The following is a 27,115-nucleotide window of genomic DNA, read 5'->3' as shown; positions in this document are numbered from 1 at the left end:
GCATAGTAGGTTAGCCTCTGCCTGCAGTGCCAGCATCCTGTAAGGCTTTGAGTCCCTGCTACACTCCAGGGCACCTCAGGAGGCAGCAGGTGATGGCTCAGGTAGTTGGGCCCCTGCCACCCATGTGGGAAACCTGGGTTGAGGTCTGGGCTCCAAGCTTTGGCCTAATGCACCCCTGGCCATTGTGAGCATTTGGGGGAGTCAGCCAGTGGACAGGGCTCTCTCTATTTGTCTGTCTCTCTTTCTCTCTGCCTCTCAAAGAAATAAATTATAAATGTTCATGGAAAAATAAAATTAAAAGTTAAGCCTATTTTCGTGCAAAAAGCCTTGATAACTCCACACTGTTTTTTTTTTTTTTTTTTTTTTTTTTTACAGCATGTCTTTTTCATATCCTACCTGAGGATCACCTTAGATTATCACATTTAAGCCTCCGAGCCAGCCTGCGAGGGCAGTAGCTGTTTTCATTCCAGTCTGATGGAGGAGGAGACTGCCGTATAGGGAGGTCAGGTGACTTGCTGTGTGTCACACACTTGCTAAGTGGCTGGGCGAGTCTTGGGCACAGATTCGTGATGGAGCACAGTTTGGAGCCAGGCTGGCCTCAAACACCTTCTCTAGGCCAGCTCTGTGGTCTCTGGCCAGCCCTTCACCTCACTTACCTTCCAGGCTCTAATTCCTGGAGCTTTTATGGTCGAGTAAGGTCTCCTGTCAACAGCACCAAAACCTATGAGCAGCCCCATTAGCAAACCTCCATAAATATTATGATGCTGACAACTGGTTTGGGGGCTCTGCTGAATTTAGGACTTGAGCTCCAGGCAGGACTTCTCCCTTTTGGGGGCTGGCGCTTGGTGTAGCGGGTAAAGCTGCCACCGGCAGTGCCTGGCTGCTCCATTTCTGATCCAGCTCTCTGCTACGGCCTGGGAAAGCAGTAGAAGATGGCCCAAGTCCTTGGGCCCCTATACCCACTTGAAAGACCCGGAAGAGCCTCCTGGCTCCTGGCTTCGGATGGGTACAGCTCCGGCTATTGCAGCCATTTGGAGAGTGAATCAGTGGATGGAAGACCTCTCTCTCTCTGCTTCTCTGTAACTCTGCCTTTCAAATAAATAAATAAATCATTTTTTAAAAATCATGATTAAGTATTTAATGTATTCTTTTTTTAAAGGTTTTATTTATTTATTTATTTATTTGACAGGTAGAATTACAGACAGTGAGAGAGACAGACAGAGAAAGGTCTTCCTTCCATTGGTTCACTCCCCAAATGGCCGCAACGCACTCGGGCCATCTTCTACTGCTATCCCAGGCCATCAGCAGGGAGCTGGACCGGAAGAGGAGCAACCGGGACTAGAACCGGCACCCACATGGGATGCTGGAGCCGCAGGCAGAGGATTAACCCAGTGCGCCACAGCACCAGCCCCTAATTAAATAAATCTTAAAAAAAAAAAAAAAGTTCCCCTTTGGGTTTGGATTCCCTGATAAACTTGAACTTGCAGAAATGTTTTGTTCTTGTGACAAGGAACCCAACCCATCTGGGGAAATCATAGACCCTCTAAGTAGGGATTTGTATTACCAGATCATCCTCACTGCTCCCACACAGAAGCTAAATGCATATTTCCAGTCAGAATCACCAACCTAGACCACAAGTAGCCCACATTTCATTCCTCCCCCAAAATACGCTGAACACTCATAAAAAGCCCAGGGTGTCTCGGAGGTCAGTGGCAGACAGACGCAAAACAAACAGCCCCAGTGAAAAAACAGGCAAAGGACTTGAGTAGGTATTTCTTCAAAGTTGCACAAATGGGCAAAATGCACAGGATAAGACGCTCACCTGTCGCTACTCACTAGGGAAATGCAAACCAAAACCACAGGAAATACCACTTCGCGCCCATAAGCATGGCTGTTGTCAAAAACAAATGAAAAACAGAAAATTACAAGTGTTGGCAAGGAGGTAGGGACCTAGGAACCCTTGTGCAGTGCTGATGGAGATGGCAATGCTGCCATTACCGTGGGAGACAAGATAGCAGGCACTCAGGAAAATTAAACATAAAATTATCCTATGATTCAGCAATGCCACTTCTTGGTATACACCCAAAAAAATTGAGAGCAAGTACTTGAAGAGACTTTGATACACCAGCGTTCACGGCAACGTGAGTCATAGTAGTCGAAATGTGGAAACCACCAAGTCCTCACTGGCAGGTAAATGGAGAAAGAATACACCGTGGAATATTCTTCAGCGATAGAAGGAAGGGAATTCTGACACTACTACAACAAGGATGAGCCCTGAAGAGCGGTGCTTGGTGATACAAGCAGGACACACACATGCTTCTCCATGATGCTACTTCTAGGCAGCATCTAAGGAAATCAGATTCATGGAGGCAAAGCAGAAGGGGCTGGGGGAGAGGCGGGAAATCGGGAGTTGTTTGTTTAGGGGTGCAGAGTACCCAGGCGAGAAAGTTCTGGAGATGGGTGGTGGTGGTGGTCGCACAGCAGTGTGGACGGATTTAATGCATTCAAATGACGGAAAATGTTAAATGCTACGTTGTGAGTATTTTACTGCAACTAAAAGGGAGACAAAGAAAGGGCGTGGGAAGGTGCAGGCTCAGCATCTCCGCTGCAGGCGGCAGGGTGGCTGCCTCGGTCCTCCCCAGGCCTGGCAGCCATGCACAGCTGCGGACACACCCAGCAGGGCTGAGGACCAGGTCCAGGCTCTCGGGGTGGCCTGGGGGCAGGTCTCTCTTCCTGTCTGGGAAAAGTGAGGAAACTGGCTGATTCATGGCTTTCCTGCAGCTTCTGCACTCTGTGGTTCTGCCTTATTAGGAAGGGCTGCTCGTGCGGAGGGCGAGGTCAGAGACACTACAACGCCAGGCCTTCCTTCACCACCCGGGATGCTTCCAGCACGGCCTCGGGCCCCTCTGACTGGGCAGCTGTATCCCAGAAGACTGTGCCTTACGGGACTTAATGCAGCGAGACACCATCCTCAACACGACCCAGGAGGGCAGGCCAGTAAGGCTGATGCCATACCTGGGGCTTGCAGCCACAAGGCTGGGACCGCCCTGGGCAGACACCTGGTGGTGACAGGAACTCTGAGAGCGAGCAGGTGGCAAGGTCACCTCTGGTGAGGTCCAGGCTGCAGGAAGAGAGCTCGGTGATAAATACCCACACCCCTTCTCCTCCTGCCCTCCACCCCCCCCCCACCTCCCTCAGCCAAGCCAGGAGCCAAGCCAGGGGCAGGGAACCCGGTCACACAGGGTGGCCTCCCAGCCAGAGCAAGGCCACAGAGACTAGCGGGGACGCCTCAGGAGCAAACAGTGGGTCCCATCCAAAGTGAGCCAGCAGCCGACTGTCCTGGCCAGGGTGTTTGGGGAGTGGCTCCCCCCTGGCTAACCCCCACCCTCTGTTTCAAAGGTCAGTCTTTTTTTTTTTTTTTTTTTTTTGACAGGCAGAGTGGACAGTGAGAGAGAGAGACAGAGAGAAAGGTCTTCCTTTGCCGTTGGTTCACCCTCCAATGGCCGCCGCGGCCGGTGCGCTGCGGCCGGCGCACCGCGCTGATCCGATGGCAGGAGCCAGGAGCCAGGTGCTTTTCCTGGTCTCCCATGGGGTGCAGGGCCCAAGCACCTGGGCCATCCTCCACTGCACTCCCTGGCCACAGCAGAGGGCTGGCCTGGAAGAGAGGCAACCGGGACAGAATCTGGCGCCCCGACCGGGACTAGAACCCGGTGTGCCGGCGCCGCTAGGCGGAGGATTAGCCTAGTGAGCCGCGGCGCCGGCGGCAAAGGTCAGTCTTGATCTCAGCGCTGTCAGGAGCTCCAGGTTCGGCCAGGCCCAGAGGGGAGCACTGTGGGACACTGGCTAGAGCCCCAGCCAAAGGCTGTAACCTCCTCTCCTGCCTGCATGCGGGATTCAGGTTCATTCATTCATTCACTCCTTCAGCCAACCTCTCCCCAAAGTGCCTCAGCCTGCGCTGGATGAAGAACTGGGGGGGGGGGGGGGGGGGGGGACAGCCCCAGCCAGGCGGCCTCAACTCCTGCTAACTGGCTAGAGCCGGGGGCCGCGCCCGGTCTACCGGCTCTGCGGTGGCCGCACACAGTGACGTGCTCTGTAGAATGGGTTCAGTCACCTCTCCCAGAGCTCTCCAGGGGAACTCAAGGCAAGGCTCTCCCCAAAGCGTATGCCTGCGCCTGGCGCCGGGAGGGGCTCCGCCACCGAGAACACGGAGGCCTGCGCCACAGCTCTCAGTACAATCCTATAGCACACGGTGGTTGCAGTTTGTCTCTCTCTCTCTCCCCCCAGCTCCCAGACTGGAAACCCGGGAGGCCTGGACGCTGGCTCCCGGCTCCCCCTTGAATCCCCAGGCCCGGTGGGCAGGCATTTATGCTGGCTGCGGCGGGCATGCATGCGTTCCACTGGAGGACAGCCCCGGTTGGCAGGCAGTAACGCGAGCCCATTTTACAGATGAGGCCAAGCCGGGGGAGGTGAACAACCTCCCCAAGATCACAGAGGCTGGGCAGCAGAGTCTGGCCATGAGCCCCGGCCCTCGGCTGCCCCATCTCCCCAGCAAGTGGGTGCGGGAAGGCTCCGGCGCGTCAGTCACCGCGTGGCCGGCCCGCGCGAACCGGTTGCCTCCCGGGCGGCGCTCAGCGCCCGGACAAAGGCGCGGCGGGGGCCGGACGTGGCCGGCGGGGGCCGCGCGCCGGGCCCTTTAAGGGGGGCGGGCCGGCAGCGCGGGGGGCGGGCCGGGGGCGGGCCGGGGCGGGCGGTGGAGTGGGCCCGGCCGGAGGGCGCGCGGAGCGAAGGGCGGCGGCGGCGGCGGCTGCTCGTGCTCGGCCCGGGCTCCGGATCGCTCTGCCCCGGCTCTGGTCCGCTCCCCGCGCCCCCAGCCCGGCCCCGCGCAGGAGCGGCCATGCCGCCGCGCCGCAGCATCGTGGAGGTGAAGGTGCTGGACGTGCAGAAGCGGCGGGTGCCCAACAAGCATTATGTGAGTGCCGCGCGTCCCACGCCCCCGCGCGCGCCCCGCGGCCCCGGCCTGGGCCCCGGCCTCGGAAAACTTCTGCCTCCGGCGCTTCGCGCTCCTGCACGGCCCGGCCCGGCCCTGCCGCGGCGGCGCGGCCCGGGTCTCCCGCCTCCTCCCCCTCCCTCCCCTCCCCCTCCTCTCCCTCACCCGGTTCTCCGCTCCATCCCTTCCCCCCTCGCCCCCTCCTCTTCCCCTTCCGTCCTCGGCTGTCCCCGCACTCTCGTCCTGCCCAGCCGGTGCAAGACTGAGGGGCGCAAAGGCAGAGGGAGAGGCGCGTGGTCCCCGGCCGCCCCCGTCGTCCCCTGCCGACCAGACGGCTCAGGCCCGCAATGTCCGGCCACAGGTAGCCTCCCTGGGGACCGCCAAGTTTGGCTCCGTCCTTTGGGGAGATCCCGGAAAATGGATTATTTGAGTGGCTGCACCTTAAAGGGTTAAAGAACAGTCCCTCTCCCCCAATAACTTGTGTTTAAAAATGTACCAAAGTTTTTCTCCTGCTGTCTCCCTCTGTGGACCCCAGCTCAGGTTGAAGGACTTGAGAAAATGGGTCAGTAGTCTCGTTTTGCAGATGGGTAAGGTTGAGGCTCCCAAGGGGCTGCAGCTCCTGGAACACACAGCTGCATGGGCTTTCCAAGCCTGGGGCGGACAGTGACCTGCGTGGAAAAGTGGTGTCGGGGGGCAGCCTGGGGGCCACGACCGCGGGTGCAGGTGGTGCTAAGACAGCCCCCTTTTGGGGGATCTGCCTGGACAGCTAATGAGGATGTGGAGTGGTGGCCCTGGGGGAGGGGCTCCCCCTGGAGGGCAGGGGCTGCCGTGTCTCTGGTGGTGAAGGGGATGGAGGGGTGACAGAGCAGAAGTTGACCAGGAAGGGAAAAAGAGCAAGAAGGAGGGAAAAAATCCTAACAAAGAAGTGTAGAACAATGACTAGCAAAGGGCGTGGTCTGGCCCGGTGCAGCTCCCTGGCCTCCTTGGGGCCTGCCTTGCTTAAAAAGCTCCTTCCCATAAAGCCCATTCCCACACCTGGCGTGAACAGCCTGTGAAATTGCAAATCCACAAGGCGGGGAGTGCTGGGGCAGCCCCTGGCCGGGCTGGGCAGGCAGTGGGAAACTGTTTCCTGGACCTGTGGTTTCTCTAAATAGAAAGAAGTTCCCCTGGACTCCAGAGCCTGGCTAAATGGTCTTTTTTTTTTCCCCCTTGACTGTTACGAATGCTGCCAAATCTTGGTTTCTTGCTGGAGCCTGTTGAGTGTGCGGCTGAGTTGCCTCTTTGCTGTGAAGACAGTGTGCACCCACATGGCAGCAGCAGGAGGTCTGGAATATTCTCCATGCCACCTCCCACCAGATCTGGGAAGAGATCCCGGCCACTGCTCTGCTGTCCCCTCCTGTCACACACAGTTCAGGTGGCCATGTGTAAGCCCATTTGACTGATGAGCAAGCTGAGGCTCAGGGAGGGGGGGGTCACATCGGGAGCAGCGCAGGGCTGGAAGCCCAGGTCTGTGGGACCCCTACAGAGATATTCCACCAGGCCACACCAGCCCCTGGACCCCAGAGCAAAACGCTCTGAAAAACTGGGAACGCTTCCATATTTGTGGGAAGCTGGAAGCTTTTTCCCCCTGCCACAGTGTTTTAAACGTTTTGTAGTTTCGAGGGGCTTCTAAACCTCCTTTTTAGGAGCCCCTTGAGACAAGAGTCTAGGTTAAAACCTGGGCTAGGGTTGGCATCTTGGCCCCCTGCTGACTGGCTGTGGGGCCTCTCTGACCCCTGTGTGAGGGCGTGGATGGGAGTGGCACTGTGTCTGGCCGGGTCGGCCTCCTGCTGTGGTCTGTATAGCTCTGACTGGGAACACACTGAAGTCACAGGACAGGGAGACCTTGTCCTGCGTGTGGCTTTAGTCATTCATGTGATTCAGGGGCTCTCTCCCTCTCGCCAGCTTCTTGGGTCAGAAGCAGACTGCGGCCACACTCCTGTCCCCAGGCCCCACCCTGCCCCCCACTCACTCTGGAAGGAGTGGACGGGGAGCCCGCTGTGGCCGGCCTGGACCTGAGCTCCCATTTGCCACCCCCCTGTCTGAAGCCAAGAGCGAGAGCGAGAGAGAATGAACACAAGCAGGGCAGCCCGCAGTCCTGGCTCCCCCACTTGCTGCTGTGTGACCTGGGCCTGGTTGGTACCCCTCTGAGCTCCAGCTTCCATGCTCTGCACCCTGTAATGCTGCCACATCCCGCAAGGGCCGGGTGTCTCAAGTTCAACACAGCTGCTGCCGTTGGGGGTGGATCATTTGCGGCCAGCGGCTGTCCTGTGCATTGTGGGATGTTTCCCAGCCTCCCTGGCTTCCTTAGTGTGCTCTCCCCTGCTTGTGATAACCTGAGATGTCTCCAGGCACTGGTCACTGTGTATTTGGACCTTTCTGGTTGCTAGAACAAAACCCTGAGGCTGGGTTCTTTGAAAAATGCAAGAGGGTTCATTTGGCTCAAGGTTTTCAAGGCTTAAAGTCCAGGATTGGGCAACCCTATCAGTTTGGCCTCTGGCGAGGCCCCCCTTGGCTGCATTACGGCCTGAGGAATGGCATGCTGGGGGAACACTGATGAGTGATAGAGATCTGTGGCCAGACAGGAAGCCAGAGAGTCTGCAGGACCCAGCCCTCCTCTTCTGTAACATCCCGGCTCCCTGGAGAACTAACCAGGTCCCAGGAGAATTGCTTTGATCCCTTCCAGAGGCAATACCCTCTGTGGCCTAACCGCTAGACTCCACCTCTTAAAGGTTCCACTACCTGGCCTCTGCCACATGGGGGGAAACTATCTAGCATGTGACCATCTAAGGGATGGGGATGGCATCACACACTCCTTACCCAGCCGCTGCCCCAGAATGTGCACATCCATTTTGGAGAGTCCTGGTCCCCAGAATCCCTCCCCACTACACACACACAACTTGCACTTGTCACTTGGAGCTACCTGGCTACCGCATGCTTAGCACTCAGTTACCTGGGAGGGGACTAGGTCACAGGTGTTGCAGGAGTCATGGCAGAACTGCACCTGGAGCTCAGGGCTGGGCCACCTCTTCCACCTGGACTGGCGTTTTCTCCCTAATCAGGATGATGTCCCCTCTGGTCCCAGCCTCATCCAGCTGTGGGCAGAGCCACAGCCCGGGCAGGGTCCCTGAGATCCGGATACCCACGATGTTGTTACTGTTTGGACTCCCTAGAGCTTGTGCCCGAGGCAGGGAGGGGAAGACTTGTATGGACAACGGCTGCCTTTCTCTGCCAGGGCCTTTCCTGCCCAGAGCCCTGGGGTTTAGGAATGAACATGCTGGGGAGACCATTCCCAGCTGGGATGTTTTCTGGCTTGAGGGGAGGAGAGCTCCCTGGAGGATCTGGATCACCCCAATTTCCTGCACAGCAGGGGGACGCATAGAGCATTTGGTTTGGAAGAGAGGCTGGCCAGCCGGGGTCTGCGGTGCTGGCTGCTCTGACTTGAGGTCTCTGAGCATGAAGAGACCTCAGGAAGGTGGCCTAATCCTGACAGTGGCAATAACGGGAGCCAGAGTGCCTTCAGTGCCCTGGGCCCGGCTTGGGATGAGGCTTCGTATGGTTTTCACAGCAGCCCTTTGTAATGGGTGATTTTTCATTCTGTTAGTGCAGTATTTACAGATCTGTGGAAGGAGTGAAATATCCACCTGTCTCTATTCCAACTGTCAGAGCTCTACCTTTTGCCATGCTCATTCCAGCTCTTTTAAAAGATTTATTTATTCATTTGAAAGGCGGAGTGACAGAGATCTTCCATCCACTGGTTCACTCCCAAAATGGCTGCAACAGCCAGGGCTGGGCCAGGCCAAAGCCAGGAGCCTAGAACTCCATCCAGGTCTCTCACGTGGGTGGCAGGGGCCCAAGAACTTGGACCATCTTCCACTCTTTCCCAGGAGCACCAGGACCTGAACTAGCACCAGCATTGTGTGGGATTCCAGCCTTGCATTAACCTGCTGTGCCACAACCCTGGGCCCGCCCCATGCTCTATTTTTAAATTAGACTTGGAGATAGGGTTGTTTTTCTTTAGCTGCTTGGCTGAGGTGTAATTTGTATGCCGTAAAGGTCACTCGTGATAAGGGTAGGAGTTACTGGTGTCTCTACAGTCAGTTCACAGAGCGGTGCCACCATCCTCACAATCCATTTGCAGTCAGTACCCTTCCACCCTGACCCCTGCTGCTTTTAATGACTTCACGTTAGCACTCCCCCAAATCTTATATGGTCTGAGTGTGTGTGTGTGTGTGTTTAAGTTTTTTTTTTTTTTTATTTATTTACTTGAGAGGTAGAGTTACAGACAGTGAGAGGGAGAGACAGAGAGAGAGATCTTCCATCTGCTGGTTCACTCCCCAAATGGCTGCAATGGCTGGAGCTGAGCCAATCCAAAGCCAGGAGCCAGGAGCTTCTTCCGGGTTTCCCACACGGGTGCAGGGGCCCAAGGACTTGGCCATCTTCTGCTGCTTTCCCAGGCCACAGCAGAGAGCTGGACTGGAAGACGAGCAGCTGGGACTTGAACCGGGAGCTCATATGGGATGCTGGTGCTGCAGGCGTAGGATTAACCTTCTATGCCAGCCCTGGCTGGTCTGAGTGTTTTAAAGGTATATTTCTTATTTATGGGGAAGGCAGAGTGACAGAGAGTGAGAGAGAGAGAAAGAGATCTTCCATGTACTGGTTCACTCCCCAAATGGCTGCAACGGCCAGGGCCTGGGCCAGGCCGAAGCCAGAGGCTTGCAATGCCATACTGGTGCTCCCATATGGGATGCTGGCCCCATGGGGCTAGTGTTGTGGCTCAGTGGGTTACGGCACCAGCACACCATAAGTGCTGGTTTGAGTCCTAGCTGCTCCACTTCCCATCCAGCTCCCTGATAATGCGCCTGGAAAGGCAGTGGAAGATGGCCCAAGTGCTTGGGCCCCTGCACCCACGTGGGAGACCCAGATGGAGTTCCTGTCTTCTGGTGTTGTGGGCATTTGGGAAATGAACCAGTGGATGGAAGATTTTTCTTTCTCTCTTTCCTTCTGATTCTGCAACTGCCTTGCAAATAAATAAATAAATCTTAAAAAAAAAAACCCAAAACATATTTTTTTAAAAGTCACCCTTTATAGATCTAGTTGGTGCACACATGGAGTTCCAGTTTACCTTAACTGCTGTTGCGCGCTCCTCTGAGGAATACCCTGTTTATCCTCGCTCCTCTTGGGGACTCTTAGGGGGCCCCCAGCTGACCATCTTACAGACAGTTCCTTGCATATGTCCCCCGCATAGACTTGCCAGGCCCTGGGGCCTGTGTGTTTGCAGCTCCGCGTTGTGAGCGCAGGAGCAGTGCCTGCGGTCTCCGTTGCTCTGTCCTTGTGGGCACTCCGGGTTGTCAGACTTCTCTGTTTCTGGCAGCCATAGGGTAGAGCAGCCTTCCCACCCTTGTCATCCGCTGCGCGTCCTATCCCGGGAACTGCCTGTTGTAGCCTTCGCCCCTTTTCCAGTACAGATGCGGCCCAGCTTACCGTGGCTCGACTTGCAAGCTGTCGACGTCCTAGTGGGGCAGAAGCAGCCCCTTACCTTCAGCATGGCACTCCATAGAGCACTAACGCTTGGTCAGAAAATAGGCTTTGTGTTAGATGAGCTGGCCTAGCTACAGGCTACCGTTGGTGCTCTGAGCGCGCTTCCGGGCGGCTGGGGTAAGCTGAGGTGTTCTGCAGGTCAGGTGCGTGAGTGGAGAAGCATGGGCGTGTATTGGCTCATGGGATGTTGATTTGTAGGATTTATTTATGTCTCAGGGGGGTACCAATCCTTCAGGTTGTTGTCACTTCCCCTTGAGACTGGAGGCTCAGAGAGGGAGAGGTGTGTGCGTGAGGCCACACCATCGGGAGGGAGTGCCAGATGCCTTGTGTCCTTGCGACGCCATCACTGAGCCCGGGGCCTCTGGGTGGGGTGCTTATGCCTCTGGTCCTGTTTCCTCTCCTGGGAGGAGCTCAGGCTATCCTGGTCCTTGGCTTGCTCACCACTCACCCAGCCTGGATTGATGAAGCTCAGGCTGGTGCCAGCCCTTAGTCATTCCTACTCCAGGAAAGGCCGGAGCGGATGGTGCCACAGGCCCCGGGCTGCCAGCCTTAAGCTCCCTCTTCGACCTGCCAGGCTTGGGAGCCGAGAGCTGAGCTTCCAAGAGATGCTCATGCCACTGCCATGAGGCACTCCCACGTTCTCCTCTCGCTGGCGCAGGGGGCCTCTGGCTGCTGATGGCTCGGAGGGCTGGAACGCACCCTGGACCTCCTCCTGCCCAGGTCAGAGGCTTTCTGCCTGCCAGCCTGCGGTCGACCCCCCCCCCCCCAACGCCTCCCTGGCACATCTTCTGTGGGAGTGCACAGGGCAGGCAGCAAAGGTAACTGGAGAGATGTTGGTTTCTGTGAGGCCAGGGGCCATGCACTCAGCCCCGACGCTTCGTTCCTCCGTTGGTCAAATGAGCGTGATGACTTCCTTTGCAGACACTTGTGCGGGGTTTCGGTTGGGCACACAGTCTGCGCTGCCTCCCTGCTGCCAGAGCGCCTGTCTTCCCGACCCACCATTCCACCGGGCTCTGGGTCCTCATAGGTAGTCCCGAGCTGGGTGGCCGGGCAGACGTCCCGCCTGAGCTTCTACCACCCTCAGACAGTCACAGTCGCCCTTGAGTGTCCATGGAGGACTGGGTTCAGGCCACGCATGCCCCCACCTGCTGAGGGTACCAAACTCCAGGGATGCTCTAGTCCCTTCTACAGTGTGGCTTAGTGTTTGCACGGAGCCCACGCACACCCTCCCAGATACTATAAATCATCTCTTGTTCACGGTACAGGGTAGCTACTGTGTAGGTCGTTGTTATGCCGTTGTGGTTTAGGGAACAATGAGCAAAAAAGAAGTCTCTACGGGTTCAGTACAGACACAACTTTCCCCCCCAAATATTTTCAACCCATATTTGGTTCGATCCACGGACGCGGAACCCCAGGCCCTCTCATGCTTCAGTGTCCCCGTCTGTATGATAGTTCCCATCTTGCGAGGGCTGATGTGAGGCTCTGGTCCGGGCTTGGTAATGGTGAGCTGTGCTAGGAGCCTCCCAGCGTGGCGTCACAGGCGGGGAGCACAATGAGTGAAAGGTGCTGCACCCACCAGCTAGAAAACCATCAAGACCATGACGCCAGACACAGCTTCTCTCGCGGGAATGCCAAGAGCTGCCTGCAAACCACGTGCCCTGGCTGGTTCCCACCGGGCCACCCACGAAGGCTGAAAACACCCATGTGGCTTTGGAAGCCCAAAACCCAGCTGATAAAATGTCCCCTTTTTTAAAATATATATATATATTTTTTTTTTGCTTGTCTGTGCTTTTTTCTGTTTTCCAAATGTTCTGCGGTGACCACATATTCCTGTTGTTAGTAAAAATAAAAAAAAAAAGAGCAAATGTTCACTTTTTTAAAAAAGAAGACTCAGTGCTAAGCTGCAGCGGGCCCGGCTGGTTGCCACATCTGTCTCGTCCCGGCAGCCTCTCCGGCCTCCTCAGAGACCCTGCGCCCCTGCGGCGGGGCCCGGCCTCGGAAACTCCTTCCCAGTCGGGCTGCAGAGGGACGCAGGGCTGTGGCTGCGGCTTTCCAGGCCACGGGCAGAAGCAGTGGAAAGTGATGAGCTTCAAATCCTAGGAGGGAATGCCCGGCAGATGCTTTTGTCGTTAAAGTCTCCTTGCTCAGCGGGCCCAGGCCCTTGCCCTGGCGCCTTGCAGTGGAGCCCAGTTGGAAGGCACACAGCTCCGGCGTGGTCTGTTCCCTGAGGTCACGGGCATGCCGGGAAGGTGGCCAGGCCAGAGGCGTTGCACGCAGGCCAGAGAGCCAGCAGCACGGATGCTGTGTTCCCAGAGAAGGGCTTCTCTGTGACACGTCCTGGTTGCCAGTTGTGCAACCTTTCCTCCTTGGAGGTGGAGCTGTGAGTGGACGTGGGGGGCCGGTCTGGCTTTGACTGACTCTGTTTCCCTCCCCTGGGAGACGAGGACCAGCTGCGATCGCAGCAGCTGCAAGAAAGGGGGTGGCGAGTGCCCATCTCGGCCAGGTGGCTGCTGCAGTCACCCTGGGCTCCAGCCTGCTTCTGTCTGCCACTCGTTGCTGGCCCTGAGCCTTCTCCTCCCAGCAGTGGGGTGGCCTTGTTGGGGAAATTCAGTGAGCTTTTGTGCCAAATGCCTGAGGAGGGTTGCTTAGGGGACTGTCCCCAGGGCTTGCTGACTGTTCCCAGAAACTGTGGCTCTGTGGTCTCTTTGCTGGAGCCCGTGACAGTGGGGCTGTCTGGACCCTAGGGTGGAGCTGGCGTCCCTTGGCCTGCATGTGACAACTGGCTAATGGGAGGCTCAGTGGCTCTAGCAGTGGGCCAGGGAGCAGGGCTGGGTGTGGCACATGCACACGCATGCACGCGCACACACACATACACACTACCTCTGCCTGCGCTGTGCCAGAAGCCACCCTTTCTCTGTCCCCTTCTCCAAGCTGCAAGGCATTCTGCCCTTACTGTGGCTCAGACGCATGCCTGCGGGGCCACAGTTCCAATCCCAGAGCAAAGCGAGAAGGTGAGGCAGAGCTTGTGTGCCTGGTGCTGCAGCCCTGCCCCAGCTCATCCCTGGCCTCAGGGTTGCCAGAGTTAGCAGATGCAAGTGCAGGACTCTCGGTTCGAGTTCCATTTCATGTCAACCTGCAGTTTCTAAGACATACTTACACTACACAATCATGCCCCATGTATCTAAGATTGGAATGGTACTGGGCCTCCTGTCCTGGGTGCAATTTGAGAAAACAGCTACCAAGGAACCTTCCTACATTATAATCTCCATGGTGTTTCTGGAGAATTCGCTAAGCAAATAGAAGCCCCACCCCCAGGGGCCATCACTTTTGAGCATGGGAGTGGCATATGGATAAGTGACCCCCCCAGGATTGAGGCATCCCAAGAAAGACACTGTTGTTTCCATGTAAGGCTGGAGCCCGGGGGGCGGGTGAGCAGAGGCCCGTGTGCTTGGCTTCTGGGGGACTTGTTCTTGGGCAGACGGACCCCAGGGTGCAGGGGAGATGCTGCCAGGTGCACAGGGTACAGGAGTCTCGCAGCAGAGTGGCAACGGTGGCATGGCAGACGGGGAGGAACTTGGAAAAGTAGGAGAGACTTGGGCTACGGGGACTGGGAGGACCTGGCCCAGGAACCACAGGAGGACAGGAGGCATGCCCCCCGCCCCCAGCAGCACAGCCATGCTCCAGTCAAGCACAGGCAGTGGTGGCCGGGATGGAAGTCCCCAGAGAGGCTGGGAGGCGCTGGCACTCACATGCTCCCCTGCATGGCGGTGGGGTGGGGGGAGGCTGAGAGCGTCTGTCCTCATGGGGGTGCCGTTGTAACAATGGCAATGCAGCTGCAGGGCGGGGGACAGGGTGGTCGCAGGGCGCATCCTGGAAGCCCCTGGGTTCCAGATGTGTCATCTCAAGGTTTACTGAAAATGGGTCATGATTTTGATTATTGTGATAGAGCAGCTCTCACTGATGCCAGGTTGGGCCTCCTCTGCTTCTGAATCTTCGTGTCCCTGAATGCACACGGGGGTGGCTCCATGACATCCGGCGCATTAGGGCCCTTGGGTTACGCGTGACGGAGGCAAAGCTGGCAAAGGGCATGTACTGGGGAGATGGGGCTGGCAGAATCAGGGACAACTCAGCACGGGTTTCCGGAAGAGGGTGGGCAGTCAGGGCCATCCTGGGAATACGACCTGCTTGTGGACATGGGGACAGCACTGGAGGTGGACAACTGCATCTGGGTGAAGGCCTTTTGGCCACTCCTCAGTGCAGTTCTAGGAAGAGAGAACCTGATTGGCCCGGTCAGGTCACCTGGCTATCATGCTTGATACTCCCACTGAGGTCACAAGCAGTGGGAGGAGGCTTGGGGCACCATAGAAGGGGGCAGGGAGCCTGGGTGGGTCTGCTCCATGAGTGCTATTATTAGCCCATTTCACAGATGTGGAAATGGAGGTGAAGCAGTTTGACCAGAGGTCACACGTGGCCCTGCTGACTATCATTGGCTGTAAATCAGGGAACATCAACTCACCGCCCCCGACAGCAAAGTTTCCTGAAAGCACAAAAGGGTGGGATCTTCTGTCCTGCTTAATTAAGCAGAATTGCACAGACCCCCGCCCATGCGCTGGCAAAGAAAGCCAAAACCCACACGATGGCGTCACCGTTTCCTCCTCCCCAGCCAAGGTGTGAATCAGCAGCTGTGGCTTCGGGCCGCCCTTGGCTTCCAGTCAGTTCCACAGATGTGGGTTTATTGTCTGCTCGGAGCCAGGTCTGGCCCAGAGCCGGGGAGTGGCTGGGGTGACAGACAGGCTTGTCCTCACAGAGGTCACCTTATGTTTTACAGCACGTGCCCAGATCTGGACTGAGCGGTGAGGGTGGGCCGGGGGTCGCAGGCTGCCGAGACAGAGATGTGGTCTCTCGCCTTCTCTTTTTTTAATCTTTATTTGTTTGAAAGGCAGAGAGAGATCTTCCATCTGCTGATTCACTCCCTAAATGCCCACCACAATGGGGGATGGGCCAGGCCACCATAGCCAGGATCCCTGAAATCAATTCAGGTCTCCCACATGGGTGGCAGGGACCCAAGCACTTGAGCCATCACCTGCTGCCTTCCCAGGGTGTATGTTAGCAGGAAGCTGGAATTGGGGGCGGAGCCAGGACTCAAGCCCAGGCGCTCCAGTGTGGGATGTGGGTGTCCCGAGCAGCGTCTTCAGCACTGAGCCCAGTCCCAGCGTGAGAGGGACGTTCTCAGAGGAGACGAGTGCTCTGGGCCTGAGAGGGCCGACCAGCAGAGGGGCTGTCGGTGTGGGCAGAATCCTGAGGGCCCCTGACCGGGAAGGACAAACTGACGTCTTAATTTTCACCATCCTCCGATTAAGTGTGACCTCACCCTCCATATGAGTGAAGGCAGCAGCCTTGGTGGTGTTGGTGACACCTGTCCCTCTGTCCCCAGCAGAAGCTCACTGGTCAAGTGGATCTCCTAGATCACTTGTGGTCATTGTCACTTCCAAATTTGGTGTCATGTGACCCACCACTAGATTCAGTTAGTGATTTGAAACAAAGTGTACATATATTCACAAGTTTAGGTTTTTGGAACATTTCAGTAGCTGGACGATGGTCTGATCCATTGCAGTTGGATCCCTGTGGGTTTCATTTCTTTTTGCATCTTTCTGAGAAGAGATCAGCAGGTTCTATCAGCTGCATTAGAGGTCCTTGGTGGCTCCAGAAAAAAAACAGGGGAAAGGCCCCTGGGTAGACGTGTCAGAGGTTAGACCCGGGAGCCAAGTGACAGAGGTGGACCTGGCTTAGCCTGTCGCTGGGTGAATGACCCGGAACCAGGACTTAGCCTGTCCATGCCTCCAACTCGTCCCTGTGCTGTAGGTCAGAATAGTATCTACCATGAGGGATTCAGAGCTAGGCCTGGCATGTACAGGTGCTGAGTGAGGAGTTCTCTAGTGTCTATACCGCCCCCAACACCATCATTTGTCTGACTAGGGATGTGCGTCTTTAGTAAGCAACCCCAAAGGGTCTGGAATGAGAAACGTACTCTAAGTGAGCTAGCTCAGGGTGCACGCTTTAAAATGCAAAGCCGCAGGCCGGCGCCGCGGCTCACTAGGCTAATCCTCCGCCTTGCGGCGCCGGCACACGGGGTTCAAGTCCCGGTCGGGGCGCCAGATTCTGTCCCGGTTGCCCCTCTTCCAGGCCAGCTCTCTGCTGTGGCCAGGGAGTGCAGTGGAGGATGGCCCAAGTGCTTGGGCCCTGCACACCATGGAAGACCAGGATAAGTACCTGGCTCCTGCCATCGGATCAGCGCGGTGCGTTGGCCGCAGCGCACCTGCCACGACGGCCATTGGAGGGTGAACCAACGGCAAAGGAAGACCTTTCTCTCTGCCTCTCTCTCTCTCTCACTGTCCACTCTGCCTGTCCAAAAAAAAAAAAAAAAAATGCAAAGCCGCTCTCCCCAGAACTGTATGCATTTGGCGACTGAGCAGTGTGCTTGGTGGATAGCCTTATGGTGGACTATTAAGGATTCTGGGCAAATGATTTGTTCAGAAAGTTTTCATGAAATGGGAAATGCTCCGCGGGCAGCGCAGGTGGAAAAGATAAATCGTATAGTGAGCCTTCCAGTGTCCACAGGTTCCGCATCTGTGGATAAATACCTTCGTCCAAGGAGTCAGCCAGTCATGGATCCAGAATACTTAGAAAAGGGCATCACACGTAGGGGCTGATGTGGCAGCGCTGGTTAAGCCGCTGCTTCTGACGCCAGTATCCCGCATCAGGGCACCAGTTCAAGCGCTGGCTGCTCTGCTTTCCATACAGCTCCCTGCTGATCTGCCTGGGACAGCAGTGGAAAATGGCCCAGTGCTCGGGCCCCTGCCTCTCACATGGGCGGCCCAGGAGTAGTTCCTGGCTCCTGGATTCAGCCTGGCCCAGATCTGGTATTGTGACCCTTTGGGGAGTGAGCCAGCAGATGGAAGATCTGTCTCCCTCTGTAGCTCTGCCTTTCAAACAAATAAGTAAATACATCTTTTTAAAAATTGTAACTGTAATGAACAGGTACTGATCATTTTTTTTTCTGGTCATCGTCCCTTAAACAATACGGTATAGCAACCGTTTACATAGCTGAAAATGCTATGTATCGGCATAGTGAGTCATCTAGAGACGATTTAAAGTTTATGGAAGGGGCTCTGTGGCATAGAGGGTTAAACCACTAGCAGTGCCAGCATCCCATGTGAGTGCTGGTTTGAGTCCTGGCTGCTCCACTTCCAATCTAGCCCCTGCTGGTGCACCTAAGAAAGCAGCACAAGATGGCCCAAGTCCTTGGTCCCCTGCACCTATGTGGGAGACCCCAGTGAAGCTCCTGGCTCCTGGCTTCAGTCTGGCTCAGCCCTAGCCCTTGCAGCCATTTGGGGAGTGAACCAGCAGATGGAAGACTCTCTCTCTCTCTCACTCTCTCTCTCTCTCACTTCTGCCTCTTTCCTTCTCTGTAACTCCACTTTTCAAATACATACATACGTACATAAAATTAAAGTATACGGGAGTATGGGCAACCTCACACTGCAGTCAGACCGTTTGTTCCCAGGGGCCAAGTCTGTCGCTGGGCCTCACGGGCCCGGCCTTCCTCCACTGCTTAGTGGCCATGAGTGTGCTGCAGCTTCCCAGGGCCACTGACAGAGCCCACCAAGCCCATCCGAGGCCTCTAGTGCCCTGAGTGATGACGTTATATCGTATTTGATTTCTTTTCCAGGGTTTCTCTAGAGGGACAAGCACTGGGCAGGCTCGCCTAAAAGTCCACGGAGGGCTCAAAGTGGGGGCTTCATCTCTGCTAGATCAGGGCCCAGCACGGGAGGGGCCCGGGGTGGCCAAGGGCACCCACAGAATCCAACCTTATAGAACCACATGGAAAGGAGGCCCCTCGGTTCTACAGAGTGTGAGCCCCACTTATGCAGCCCCTCTCCTTACCGTGCAAGAACCCCTCCCCCGCCCAGGCCGACCCCCTCACAGGTGGCTGTCGCCAGGGTCGGGCGCTCACTCCCCCTTCGTTTTGACCTCGCTCTTTCTCATTCTTGCCCTTGCCCGTGAGCCCAGTGTGAAGAGAGGATGAGGCTGGATTGGGGTAGTGTCCTGGACCAGCAGATTCTGGGCACCCCTTCTTCCCCGACCCAGGTGCCTGGTTGATGCCGACGCTGCTGGTGGACGCAGCCTCCCTCGTCTGGCTCTCACCCCTTGTCCACTTTCTCATTCTCTCCCACCGGGCCCTGAGTGCCCCATGGTCCTGAGGGTGCCCTCTCGTTTTGTGTTCAGGGTCTAGACGAAAACAGGTGTGCAGCCCGAGCTTCCTCCTTGTAGGCAGCCAGGACTCCCTGGGCTCCCTCAGTCCTCAGGTCCCAGGAGTCCAGGGCACTGGCCTGGAACCTCCTGGGAGCAGGTGTGGAATTAGAATCCAGGTGTGGCAGTGGCCAAGGCACAGGCTTTGGTGGCAGCCAGGCCTGAGTGCAGACCTTGGCTCTGCCCTTCCTCGTCATGCGGTTTTGAGCAGTCTGCTTAACGCTCCTGTAATTGGGAGGATGGGGACCCACCCAAACCCTGAACCTCTGAGAAGTGCCTGTAGTTCTTAGGCCTGCCCGGGGCACCCAGACAAGCTGCTCCAACCCCAGCGGTGCCGCTAGTAGGTTGAACCTGGGAAATTGTCCATGTGTGACCTATAAACATGGCAGTCTGGGGGCGGGAGTTTAGCCCAGTGGCTAAGACACTGGTGGGTCCCCCATTGGAACGTGGGTTCGAGTCCTGGCTCCAGCTTCCTGCTAATGCACACCCTAGGAGGCAGCAGGTGATGGCTGGAGTCCCTGGGTCCCTGCCACCCATGTGAGAGACCAGGCTTGAGTTCCCAGCCATTGCAGGCACCTGGGGAGCGAGCCAGTAGACGGGAGCTCTCTTTCCTTCTGCCTCTGCCTCTCAAATAAGTCAATAAATACATTTTAGATGGTAATTTCACTTGGTTCAGCCTAACGGTTTGGGGTTGACTTGGGCCTGGGGAACCCACTCTGCATGGGAGGGGTTAAGGGCCACCATGGCACCAGGTGTCATTCAGACACGCTGATGCTTTACGGCAGTCCCTGGGAGACAGGTGATGGTATTATTAGCATCCCCATCTCACAGATGGGAACATTGAGGCGCCTACATAGCTTGTGGTAGGACCCCCAGTGAGGAAGCAGTATAGTCAGGATTGGAACCCAGGTCCATCCAGTTCAACATGTGTGCCGTCTCCACTGTTGCAGCTTTCCGACTTAGTTGCCTGTTCCCAGCCCGGGAACTCTCCCAGACTCTGACCCTGGGTGGCAGCACAAGAGTGCACAGGCGCTGACTTTGGCTTTGATTGCGAGGCTGCGAGGCGGGGAAGCACCTGTGTCCATTTTCCTTCCGAACTTTGAGGCTGTGCTTCCCAAGCCCTCTGCCCACTTGTTGAATTTGGGGCCGGGTGTCCAGACCCTGGGTTCCAGCCCTTGCCCACAGTCCCATCAAGACAGGGCCAAAAGGGCTCATATAGGCAGGCATCCTGACAGGGGCTGCTGCAGAAACACAGGCTGGTGCAGACTGTTGTCAGCCGTCTGTGAAACAGAGGGAACCCAGGAAGGTGGAAGGAGTGGTTAGCATGGGCCTGTCCACCAGTAAGGGGCTGCTTGTCAGATGCAAAGCCGCGGTGTTTTGCTGGCTTCAGCAAGAGACTGCAGGAGGAGGTGAATCAGGTTGATGCTGTTTCAGAAACATCCACACGGGGTGAGCAGAGGGGCAGGAGGGTTACGGGGCAGGGAGGCTGCTGCCGGCCTCCAGCGAGGGGGTGAGTTCCGTCCCCAGCTCTGTCCCACGTTGCTGTGTGACCTTGGGTTCGCTGCTTACCCTCTCTGAGTCTGCAAAGCTGGTGGCATACCGTGGAGGATATACATCCCTGGGGACACGTGGCTCGTTCGGGCTCTCCTGCCTTGGTTGCAGCACGTGTGGGGTGACTACTTTGCTGTCTGTATCACACAATCCCCAAGGACAGCTCTGACCCTCCTGCCCAGGTGCCATGTAGGCGGTAGGTGCTCCCGTCGGCTGCCTGACTCGCTCTGGGAGCCCTGTCAACACAGGAGAGGTCCTGACACGAAATCTCTCGCCCAGCTCTGTTTCCTGCAGTGCCCGGGCTCTCGGAGGCCTGGCAGCCATCAGGAGCTCCACAAGCCCCAAGCGCCTGCCCTGGAGATTTTCCTAGAAAGCCAGCCTTCAGGTTGCTTTTAGCTGAGCCGAGGCTCCAGCTGCCAGCACCGCTGCTTGCCATTGGAAAGTTCCCTGTGCAGCCTCGGGCCAGATGTGCGCGAGGAGCAGGACGTGAGTTGGCAGCCAGAGGCCCAGGCTGGAGCTTCAGGCCCGGACCGGCCAGCGTTTGCACTTCGGTGTCTCCGTCTGCACGCACTGAGGTGCTTGGCCTAGCCGGGCCTGGAAGCGGTTCTTGCTGCCCATGCCTCTGCGTGGGACTCCATGGCTCGGGAGAATTGGGCTCGGAGCAGGGCAGCACCATGTGGGTGCACCCCAAGCAGACTCTTGATCCAGTTTCATAGTGTGATTTTTTTTTTTTTTTAAGATTTATTTGCTTGACAAGCAGAGAGAGAGAGAGAGAGAGAGAGAGCTTCCATCTGCTGGTTCACTTCACTCCCCAAATGGCCCTAGCAGCCCAGGCTGGGCCAGGCTGAAACTAGGAGGCCGGAATTCCATCTGGGTCTCCCATGTGGGTGCAGGGGCCCAAGCACTTGAGCCATCTTCCATTGCCTTCCCAGATGCATTGGCAGGGAGCTGAGTTGGGAGTGGAGCATATGGGACTCGAATCTACACTCCCAATATGAGATGCCGGCATTGCAAGCAGTGGCTTGAACCCCCTTTGCCACAGTGCCGGCCCCCGGCCCTTCCTTTTAACCTGTCCTACACCACCTCCAGGAAGGTGGCTGTCGGTCAGCCTGAGCCTCTGGTGAGTCTTCTCCACAAGGGGTTTGTTAGTGATGGCTGTGGGCGCTGTCTGTGGTCAGGCAGTGTGCTATACACCTGTCACACTTCCGCTTCTTTGGTCCCCAGCAGCCTGACACAGGGGACCCGGTATTCTCTCCATTTTAAGAGGAAATCAGGGGCCGGCGCCATGGCTCAATAGGCTAATCCTCCGCCTGCGGCGCCGGCACACCGGGTTGGTCGGGGCTCCGGATTCTGTCCTGGTTGCCCCTCTTCCAGGCCAGCTCTCTGCTGTGGCCAGGGAGTACAGTGGAGGATGGCCCAAGTGCTTGGGCCCTGCACCCCATGGGAGACCAGGATAAGTACCTGGCTCCTGCCATCGGATCAGCACAGTGTGCTGGCCGCAGCGCGCCAGCCGTGGCAGCCATTGGAGGGTGAACCAAGGGCAAAAGGAAGACCTTTCTCTCTGCTCTCTCCCTCACTGTCCACTCTGCCTGTCCAAAAAAAAAAAAAAAAAAAAAAAGGAAATGAGGCCGTGCGGTGACTTGCAGAGGCCAGTAGCAGCTTCAAGCTGTAGAGGCCAGATTCAGGCCTGGAAGCACCAAAGCCAGGACATGCTTTTTTTTTTTTTTTTTTTTTTGGCTTTGTATAAAGGATATTAAGAAGTGATTATTTTTTGCTTTATGTGCATGCCCAGCAGAATTCCTTTTTCCGGTTTATCATTCTGTGACGCATAGATTCTGTCACCACCAGCGCACGCAGGGTCCAGGACAATCCCAGCACCGCCAGACAGTGCCCTTGCTGTCCTGCCATCGGTGCTAGGGGTGAGGCTCCACCCAGGGTTCCCACAGCTCTCACCTGCCTCCTGCCCGTGCTGTGTCCTGTTAACCTATAACCTGGGGTTAAAATTGCTCCTGGGGTGTCCTCGTGTTCTCCCTGAGCTTTTCAGAGACGCCTAGGGTGGGATGTGGGGCCCTCTGCCTGTGTTCTCCATGACCATGGTTGTCCGGTACCCTTAGCTCTTGAGCTGGGCCAGTTGTTCGTAATTTTGTGTGCGGTCACCTTGGTGTCTGACAGCATGACTCTGGTCTGTCTCAGCCTGTCCTCACCATCAGCAGGGAATCAAGTGAATGGCACCCACCCTACCCCAGTCCCTGAGGGTTCCCAGGGGAGGGGGGGTGGTAACAGTCAGGCAGATGGACCAGGACCTCCTGAGGAATGTATGTGGAGAGAGGGCAGCCCAGGGGCTAGGGGCACCCAGAGCATGGGGGCCAGACCCAGACAGACATGGGGTGTCCAGTAGGGCTTCCCAGAGGAGACGGCCTCCAGCTGATGCTGGAGGAGCAGAGAGGGGCTAAGCTGGAGAAGGCAGTGCGAGCACTGGGTCCGAGGGCAAGGCCGAGCCAGCCCGGCTGGAGCTGGAGGCAGCGAGCCCCACACTCTGCCACTTGTTGTCTTCCTTGGTCACGGCCTTCCAGCAGAGCCTGGTACACAGTAGGCGCTTTGTTCATGCCGAATGGAAGAATGAATGAATGAATGAATGAGTGAATGAAGAATCTGAAGTGGGGAGATTTCCCACACCTCTTTCCCATCCCCTGCCCCACTTGGAGGCACAGCACACTGCACACAGGTATCCCCAGAGCCTGCAGCCCCACTGTACCCCCTGAGCCTTCACTGCGCACAGTCGGGGCACAGCCCTGGGTCTGGAGCGCCCTCTGTGATGTGCGTTGCCACGGGCGCTTCCATTTGGGCTTCCTTCCAAGCATTCACTTAATTGGAAAAAGAAAAATTGGCTGCCCGCCTGTGCCAGTGTGTCACTTGCTGTGGCGCCTGAGCTTGGTGATGCCGACACTGACTTGGGGACCAGAAATCTCTGGGCTGGGCCCAGGAGAGCTGGGCAGAGAAAGGCTGCAGGGAGAATGAATGAATGAATGAATGAGTGAATGAGTGAGTGGGCTGGATCTCATGTGCCCACTTCCCAGGGGCCTGGCCTGTTTTCCTCTGGGAGGGTTGGACACACTGTGCTGATAGTCGCTAGCAGCAGGTGCATTCTCTGTGTTGGCAGATTTTGTCTCAGGGGACTGCCTAGCTCTGCCATCCCGGGATCCCTCCCAGGTCTCAAAGGTGCCGGGACACTTGGCAACATCTCTCCAGGAGGAAACAAACTTAACTGTTGAACAAATTTCATGTGCTTTCCTCTAAAATAGAAATCCGAGGCAGGCACTAGGCACAGTGGTTAGGACACCACTGGGTATACCTGCATCCCGTACTGAAGTGCCTGGGTTCAAGTCCCAGCTCCAGTCCCAATTTGAGCTTCCTGCTAATGTGCACCTGGGAGGGAACCTGTCATGACCCAAGTAGTCCCATACGGGAGACCCGGATTGCAGTCCTAGCTCCTGGCTGCTGCAGGCATTTGGGGTATGAGCCAATGGTTGGGAGAAGTCTTCTCTCTCTCTCCCCATCTCCCCCCCCCCCCCACCTACTCTGTTTCAAAATAAATAAAAATAAAAACAAGAGGCCGGCGCCACAGCTCACTTGACTAATCCTCCGCCTGCGGCGCCAGCACCCCGGGTTCTAGTCCTGGTTGGGGCGCCGGATTCTGTCCCGGTTGCTCCTCTTCCAGTCCAGCTCTCTGCTGTGGCCCGGGAGTGCAGTGGAGGATGGCCCAAGTGCTTGGGCCCTGCACCCCATGGGAGACCAGGAGAAGCACCTGGCTCCTGGCTTCAGATCAGCGCAGCATGCTGGCCGTAATGGCCATTGGGGGGTGAACCAATGGAAGGAGGACCTTTCTCTCTGTCTCTCTCTCTCACTGTCTAACTCTGCCTGTCAAAAAAAAATAAAATATATTAAATAAAAAAAAGAAGAAATCATACACTGCACTTCAAAGAGAGAGATCCTTCTTTTTGTCTTTCCGGTGGTGAGCCTGCCCTGGGGTGCTGGGAAATGAAACTGCAGGGTGTTGCAATTCCAGAGAGAGGCTGGAGGTGCTGACCCACAGGAGGCAGATGTCTGGCACAGCAGGGGCAGGCAACCAATCAGAGCTCAGGGAACCCCAGGCGGAGCTTCTCCAACTGCCTCCCCCCTCCTCAGTCTCCCTCTCTCCTCCTTTCTTCCCCCCCCCCTCCCCACCGCCTCACACTGCCTTCCCTCCTCATCCTCCTGCCTCCCTGTGCCTGGTGCATGTTGCCAGAGGGGTGCCCCAGGAACCAGCCAGTTACTCATCTCATTACCAGGCTCCTCCCAGGGTCTGCCCCGTGGCCCCCAGCCACTGGGAAGCCTCCCTGGGGGATCACACCCACTTTTCAATTTTAAGATGGTTTCTGAACCCCAGAGTTTCGAGACTCCTGGGCAGTCGTGGGTCTTTCCAAAAGCCTTCTCTGCAGGAACAGGATTTATCTGGGTCTTTGTTATCAATTATACACTTCTGATTAACAAATAATATTTCCATGGTGGTCAGTGTAGTAGTGCAGTGGGTTAAGCCTCCTCTTGCAATGCCAGCATCCCAGAGAACTTACTCAAGTCCTGTCTGCTCTGCTTCCAATCCAGCTCCCTGCTAATGCACATGGAAAAGCAGTGGAAGACCCAAGTGCTAGGTCCCCTGCTCCCACATGGGAGACCTGGATGGAGCTCTGAGTGCTGGCTTCAGCCTGGTCCAGCCCTGGCTGTTGTAGCCATTTAGGGAGAGAACCAGCTGATAGAAGATTCTCTCTTTCTCTTATTCTCTCTTTCCCCCATCAGTCTGCCTTTCAAATAAATAATAAGTAAATGCATCTTTTAAAATCGTAATTGTAGGCCGGCGCCGCGGCTCACTAGGCTAATCTTCCGCCTAGCGGCGCCGGCACACCGGGTTCTAGTCCCGGTCAGGGCGCCGGATTCTGTCCCGGTTGCTCCTCTTCCAGGCCAGCTCTCTGCTGTGGCCAGGGAGTGCAGTGGAGGATGGCCCAGGTGCTTGGGCCCTGCACCCCATGGGAGACCAGGATAAGTACCTGGCTCCTGCCATCGGATCAGCGCGGTGCGCCGGCCGCAGCGCGCCGGCCGCGGCGGCCATTGGAGGGTGAACCAATGGCAAAGGAAGACCTTTCTCTCTGTCTCTCTCTCTCACTGTCCACTCTGCCTGTCAAAAATAAAAAAAAATAAAATAAAATAAAAAAAAAATCGTAATTGTATATATTTATGGGGTAAAATGTGATGCTTCATTGCATGTATGTATTGTATAATGACCTAATCAGGGTGATTAGTGTATTTGTCACCTTAAACTTTAATCATTTCTTTGTGATGGGAACAGTCAAATCCTCTTTTAGCTGTTTTGAAATGTACCTTACTGCTGCTTCTTATCACCTTACTGGGCAGTAGGATCCCAGACTTACCCCTCCTCTTATCAGTGTCTGCGTGCCTCGTGGCTAGCCTCTCTCCATGCACCCTGCCCCAGGCTCTCCACTTCTGTGAGATCCACTCTTTAGCTTGTACGCAGGGGTGAGGTCGTGCAGGATTGTCTTTCTCTGCCTGGCTCACTTCACTTCACTAAGGATTCCAGAGCCGCCCATGCTTCTGTCCACACACACACGCTCTGGCTGCTGAGCAGGCCGGCCCCAGTTACCACAGGCTGGTGGCCTGTGGCAGCGCACACCGTGGCCTGTGGAGCGCGTCCCCTCAGAGCACCTCCACCCAAATGGGGCTCTGCTTTAACTCGGGGAGCCGCCCTGGGGTGCGGAGGGCCCTGCTATAGATTCCAGCTCTCCTCCCTGCTTGCTGCCTGGCCCCGGGCCAGCCCTTCCCTCCCTGGCCTCAAATCCCTAACTGTAAAATAAGGGATGGTCTTGAGCAGGATTTTCACATAGTTTCAATGTCCTGGAACCCTCTGCCATCTGCCTGAGGCCTACAGAGGAGCCTGGGCCCCGTGTAAAGGGGCCATGTGGCAACACAGCCCACAGTGCCTGGTGATTTGGCCTGCAGGGTGCTGAGTTACACCCTTCCCCACATGTAGAAGGGCTAAAATGGGCACTGTGCTATGGACACCAGGGTGGACAGCCCAGCAGCCCACCCACTTGGCTCTCCGGGATCCTGGAGCTCCCTTGAGGCTCATTTCTCTCCTAGCCTAGGTCACTTCTCGGAGCTTTGGAAATTTCAAGTCCTCAAAGCAAGGCATTGTGCGGGAGGCCCAGAGGAGCAGGAGGGACTCACAAGGAAATTCAGACAAGGTCCTGGGAGTGCGAAGAGTCTGCAGCTGAGGGTGTGACCCTAAGCAACTTGCTGCATCTTCTCTCTCTCCATTTTTAAAGGGGAGGGGTTGGTATAGATCAGGGATGCCAAGGATGTAGCATGCATCTCACCAGCCCCCTAACTCTGCCCATGGCAGACATTGCTAATGGGTCACAGAGCTCTATCTTGTGGATGCTTCTTTTCCACAGCCCCTGTAGAGAAATAAGGACATAGCCCAGCCCCACTCCTGCTCTCTCCTTAGATGTGTTCTCTGTCATTCATGTCATTCCCAGTTTTCCACCAGCATTGTACAGCCATGGAGGATCTTCTGACTTGAGGAATTTTCTGGTTCATTAGCCTGTAAATAAAACTCCTGATACAGTAAGAATAGTA

The 27,115-nt window shown here is 56.3% G+C and overlaps 1 protein-coding gene across 1 annotated transcript in view; it reads left to right on the top strand.

The window, feature by feature from the left end:
* Positions 1–4,764: 4,764 nt before the first annotated feature.
* SH3PXD2B (SH3 and PX domains 2B) overlaps positions 4,765–27,115 on the top strand; it is a 105,744-nt gene continuing 83,393 nt past the window's right edge. Inside the window, exon 1 of the mRNA XM_051843617.2 lies at positions 4,765–4,969. Within this exon, the coding sequence (XP_051699577.2) occupies positions 4,895–4,969 (75 nt within the window). The 5' untranslated portion in view covers positions 4,765–4,894. The remainder of the gene's footprint in view (positions 4,970–27,115) is intronic.

Source organism: Oryctolagus cuniculus, chromosome 6 (assembly GCF_964237555.1).
Source record: "Oryctolagus cuniculus chromosome 6, mOryCun1.1, whole genome shotgun sequence".
NCBI classification, from domain to species: Eukaryota; Metazoa; Chordata; class Mammalia; order Lagomorpha; family Leporidae; genus Oryctolagus; species Oryctolagus cuniculus.
Note: the sequence above shows the minus strand (reverse complement) of the source record. Positions and strands in the feature narration are given on the sequence as shown.